The 5,407-nt window shown below is 59.3% G+C and overlaps 1 protein-coding gene across 1 annotated transcript in view; it reads left to right on the forward strand.

The window, feature by feature from the left end:
- The window catches only part of LOC113205229 (ubiquitin carboxyl-terminal hydrolase 48), a gene marked incomplete in the record, with an annotated part of 61,075 nt that overhangs the window by 30,285 nt on the left and 25,383 nt on the right, over window positions 1–5,407 (forward strand). The window contains 1 exon segment of the mRNA XM_052267461.1: window positions 600–712. Coding sequence (XP_052123421.1) covers window positions 600–712 — 113 coding nt within the window.

Raw genomic sequence — 5,407 nt, forward strand, 5'->3', positions numbered from 1 at the left:
CGCCGCCACCGCCCAGGCAGTGAAGTGCTGTTGACAATTAATAACAGATTAACGCGTCGTGTGGCGTGGCGCTCTGCGATTTGCATACCGCAGATGGCGTGGCTCGGCGCGCGGCCCCGCCAAATAAGAAGAAGAAGGAGGCGATGATTGTCGTCATCATTTTGTCATCAATTTGGGGTGCGCCGCTCGGTGTGGCGACAATTAACGCCACGGCACACGCCCCTCACTCAGTATGATCCCTGCATTTTTTTTTTCATCGTCTCTTCGCATATCTATGCTGCCTTTGTTATCGTAGAGATGGACAGATTTGTTATATTTATGGAAAATTTTCACATAAACATTTGTCCGCAAAATTTTAAACCATATTTTTTTTTGTTCCCTTTGTTCCCTTAAATAGTTCCCTCAAAAGTTTGATCAACTGTTCGATACTTGTTCGAATTTTCGTCATAACTTATGAAACAATTTTTTTTCCAATAGACGTTTCTTAAATATTTTCTCTATAAGCTTTTTCTCTTAAAATGAAATAAAATTGCTGATTGTTATTATGTTTTGGTCTACTATTGTCGTCTCTAAACAGTTTTCAATCTCTTTGCCCACAGGATGGTCTTGGTGTGGCCTCGAGAGTGGCAAGATCTTCAGTCCTTCTACTCGGTCGACCACGAGCTCAGCGGTACCCGTGACTCCCTCACCGGGGAGGTGTCCCTGAGCCCAGGTAAGTTTTCATTTCAAAATACTCCTAAAAGCATCCGCGTGCAACATTGTTTATTCGATTGTATAATGGCTGGAAAATTTTGTCGATTCAATTTTATTAGCACTTTATTGCGCGATGACCCGCACCGATCCGCGGCGGATTTGTATTCATGTCCGGACCGACCCCAAACGGCAGCAGCCGTGTCGGGGCGAGCGACCCGCCGATACCAAATCAATCGCTGTAAACAGACACGTGTTGCTCCTGATCAAGGGTTATAGATTACGGTTTGTTTGCGGAGGCGGGGCGGGGTGGGGTAGGATGGAGGTGCGGAGGGGAGGTTGTGCAGCGGGGTGAGCAGGGGCTGCGGTGGACGCCACTCCAGCTGACTCTCTCGCCTCTGCTGCTACTCCTACCGCCTCGCTGCCGGTTGTTCCCGTTTGGCGAATTCGCTCCGGCGCGGTCGTCCCGCAAAAAGCTCCTCGCGCGCCGGGCGTGGCGGAGAGCGGCGGTGCGCCCCCCTCACCACCCCTCACCACTCGCCGCTGCATTAATTGGATTTGCATCCTCGCTCGCTCGCTGCTGCTGTGTTATGATGAGCAGCAGCGCACGGCTGTAAATGCCCCCCCCCCCGCTTCTCTCTCGTTTTCTCTCTCTCCCTCCCCCTCTCGCTCGCTCGCTCTCTTTTGCTCGATGATGCGCGGTTGCGGCTAATCAAATACCCATAGAGCCTCGCCTCCGTCCGTCCACACCTTTCTAATTCGCTTTTAATTGATTGCCACGCTGGCGTTGTCGCCGGCGAGCAGCCCCTCTGTTCTGCTGCCCCATGACGACGACGGCAACCCCTACTCTACGGACTCCCTCCCGCTCCCCCCGGCGGCCTCACTTACCACGACATCCCCTTGCTCTCTTCTCCCTCCGCTGCCACACACGCGTCGCGAACGAGACAAACACAGCGTCAGTCTCGGCGTCGAACAAGATCTGACGGGAGAGGACGACCCCCAAAGCGTTGGTGACGCTGCCGCGGGGGGCGGTGGCGGCGGCCGGGCGTCTCCCGCTGGGGCAGCAGCAGCAGATACGTACGCGGTGGGGCACTATAAAAGGCGGGCGGAACGAGGCCCTCAAGAGCCCTCCTCGCGCCGCAGGCCCATCTAAGTTGTGGCAAGCCGAGGCTATAAACAAATTGCAGGGGAATCGTCTTCGTCGATCGGGGACCCGCGCGCGGGCGGGGGAACATGGGAGAGCGAGTGAGTGAGAGAAAGAAATGAAGATGGAGAGGGGGTGAGAAAGAGATGGAGGGGTAGCAGGAGCAGAGAGTGCGCTCACCCCCCAACAACCCCCCCGTCTTCCCCCCATCCCCCCGCGTCGTGCTCCTTCGGTTCCTACGGGGGTTCAGCTCAGCGCCAGGACGCCGCCGTCGGTCTAGGGGACGGGACGCTCCATCCCCCTTTGCCTCCCTCTATTTTCCCCTCCCCACACACACACACATACGCGCCCACATACTACTACAACTCGCAGATCTGTGTTGGCACGAGAGAGGACTTATCAAACTTTACCGAGGTGTTGTTGGCTGGGAGCAGCAGCAGCAGCAGCGGCAGCATCGCTTATGAAAAATTAAGCGTCGTCGCGCTATTATTGTCCGCTCTTAATGTTTGATGCCGTTGGGGAGAGGCTATAAGCGCCGCCCTGTTGGGCCGGGCATCAGTGCGCAGTGTAGGGCCCGCTGGTGGTGGTAGTTGATGGTATGTTAGCTGGTGCTGGTGGTGGTGTAAGGGCGGGGCGGGGCGGGGCGCTGGGCGTGCTCAGCGTGTGTCCATGGCAGGAGTCCAAAGGCGTGCGGCACCGGAAGGAGCCGTGGCGGGGCGGGGCGGGGCGGTCCTTCCCTCTGCTCCGCGCCGCTGCTGTCGGTAAACTTAGTTGGACCTCGACGACGCCTCGCGCGGTCCTCATGACCGAGGTTCTGCTCTTCTCCCTGTCCACCACCACCACCAACCACACTACACCGACAAAACACGGGCGGCCAAAGAGAGGTACAAAACTTTGTGCTTGTATTCCAACTGGCTCTTCTACGTACAGTTTCTGCCCCATTTTTTTCTACCCCCCTCATACCGTACGACGCCAGAAATAAAATGAGATTTCTCCATGACTGTCTGTGTGTAGTGCGCTGCGCACAGTATAGTGCGGCCTGCGGGCGGGGTGAGGCGTCAAACTTCGGTCTCCATCTTCCGCTTGAATCTGCAACCCTGGCACTTGGCATGGGACGATCTTTCTCCCTCCATGTCTGTCTGTCTCTCTCTCTCTCTGTCCCCTCCTCCCCCATACCCCCTTTTCCCCTCTGTCCGCTTCGCGTCCGGGCCAAGTCTAAAGCTGCTGCTGCTGCTTTACTCCGGGTAAAAAGGAAAGGAGAGTGGCTGGGAGGGAGGGGTTGGGTTGGGGGGAGGCGGGGGAGAAAGAGAAAGATGCGTCGTCTGCTTTATCGCGGTCGTCCGTCTCGATAGTGTGGCTGGCTGGCTTTGGTTTGGTGCAAAGTGCGTTTCACGCGGGGAGCCGCGCCAAACGGCGTGGGGGTGAAACGGCCTAGACTTGTTGCAGCGTCCTGCAAAATGCCAATTTTCCTTTTGCGATTGTGTTTTACTTTTCCTGTCCTTTCATCGCAGTATCTTTGTGGAGTGTACTACTAATTTGCGTCTGTGTGTTTAAGCTGCGTGTCGTGTGCGACCGGTTGGTAGGGTTAGTTGGGCCACACGAGCTGCCCAGAGGGGCGTGCTGTCCGGGGGCGGTGGGGCAGGACAAGGGCGCCCCCGAAGACCAACGCCGTTCCTCGAGCCGTTCCTGCTCCTTGGGGGGTGCGGGTGGGTCGACGGAGTTGACCTCCCCATTCAATCTGCATTCGGACTCCTTCGCCTCAATCCGTAAACAATTACGCGGCTGTTCCTCGGCTTGCGCCGCGCGCCCTCTTTGGCCGGGGCCGCCGGGGTCCGCCTCCAAAGGGACATACAGCTCTACCGCTGGCTGGTCGTATGAGTTATGGCCAGCGTCTTGATTGTGCTTAATGGAGTGCAGCGGACCACGGGCAAAGGGCCGTGAGGAGGACCTCGAGCGGGACCCCGAGGAGGACCTCGAGGAGGACCCCCAGGGGAGCGGGCGGCGGGCGGCAAGGGGCGCCGCGCCAAGACTTGCCCCCACCGCGCCCCGCCGCGCCCCGCCGCGCCCCGCCGCGCCCCGCCGCGCCCCGCCGCGCCCCGCCGCGCCCCATACCGTGTCCCGCGCTCTCCTATCCGGCGGCGGCGCAGGGCGCCTCGTCGGCGACGTCGTCGTCCTACCGCGGGTTGGAGGAGCACGCCGATGACGTCGTGGAGGGCCATATCCTCCTCCACCTCATGATGTGTGTCACGCACGACGCCGTTTTGTTCCCCTGCAGCGGCAATAACGTGTGCGACGCGACGACTAGTCGGCGGGGCAGGGCCGGCGGGGCGGGGCCGGCGGGGCGCCACTCGGGTGCACTTTAGGGGGGGAATGGCGTGTGCCGCGGATTGTGGGTCGGTGTTGTGTTCGTGGGTGTCGAGTTCGAAACCCCCGCGACATTTGCCCCTGACGGTGACGGAGGCATCTCTGGCTCTCAATCTGCTTTGACAAACGCCGTCGACGAGGTGTTGTATACTTCTCTGGTGCTAGTGATCCCGCGAGTTGTCCGCATACATTTCCTCGTTTCGTTATTTTCTGAAGAGAGGTGTGTACCGTGTTGTAAACCGCCGTAGCAGATGATTCGGCCGCGCCCGTACGCAACAGGCGTGGCGGAGGGTCCAGTGGCGTAGCGGTCGGGGGGCGATGGAGGAAGAGGACCGACGGGCTGCTCCGGCTACATTAGGAGCTTTGGACCCGGGCGGCGGGCGGGACGCATACAGAGGAGGTGATCACCGCCCCGGGACGCACGAACCACGCACCCGGCGGGCGCCGCCCCGTCACCTTAACGATATCGCGATGCCGAGATACCGCGGGGGGTCTGCAGCCATGGCTACGGTCCTGTGCCGAGGGCCGCAGCAGCAGAGGGCAAACGACGGGGACGTAGGGATTTCAATCTGGGATTAATTCGGGGTGGCCGTCGGAGGAGGCCGTGCGGGGCGGGGCGGGGCGGGGGCGGGGAGAGCAAGAAGCGCCGCTGTTGAGCGAGTGCGACACGCGGGTCTGCGCTCTCTCTTCCCTCCCTTCTGTCTTTTCTCTCTCCCTCTATTTTCTCTCCTCTCTCTCCCTGTCTTCTCCTCTCCCAAGTCTCTCCTCTCTTCCTCCATCCCCCTATTCTATGTGCATCCCCCTCTCCCTTTTCTCCCTCAGACCGGGCCTTTGCCCCCCCAAGAGAGTATGTAAACCGAATGGGTCACTAGGTAGCCGTTGAGCATCCGCTTGGCTACGTCACTTAGGCCACTCGTACGTACCCGGCCCGTCCTGGCCAGCACAACCGAGGTCGTGAGAGCACACTGCACGTACACTCGCAAGTGTTTACCGCGGTTGCACGCACTTTACACTCGGTTCGGTTCCTCGATGTGCGCTCCGCACCCCTGTGCGCCCCGTGTGTGGGGGGCGTTTAGGCGCGGGCGCCGCTCTTTTGCAATTGGAATCATCAGCCTGCAATAAATTATTTCTTCAGTTTACTCGGCGTTGTCGCCGCAGCCGCCGCCTTCCCGATTTAATTTTGCCGTTATTCATTGCCGCCGTGCATTC

Source organism: Frankliniella occidentalis, unplaced genomic scaffold (assembly GCF_000697945.3).
Source record: "Frankliniella occidentalis isolate FOCC.00 unplaced genomic scaffold, Focc_3.1 Scaffold52, whole genome shotgun sequence".
Lineage (NCBI taxonomy): Eukaryota > Metazoa > Arthropoda > Insecta > Thysanoptera > Thripidae > Frankliniella > Frankliniella occidentalis.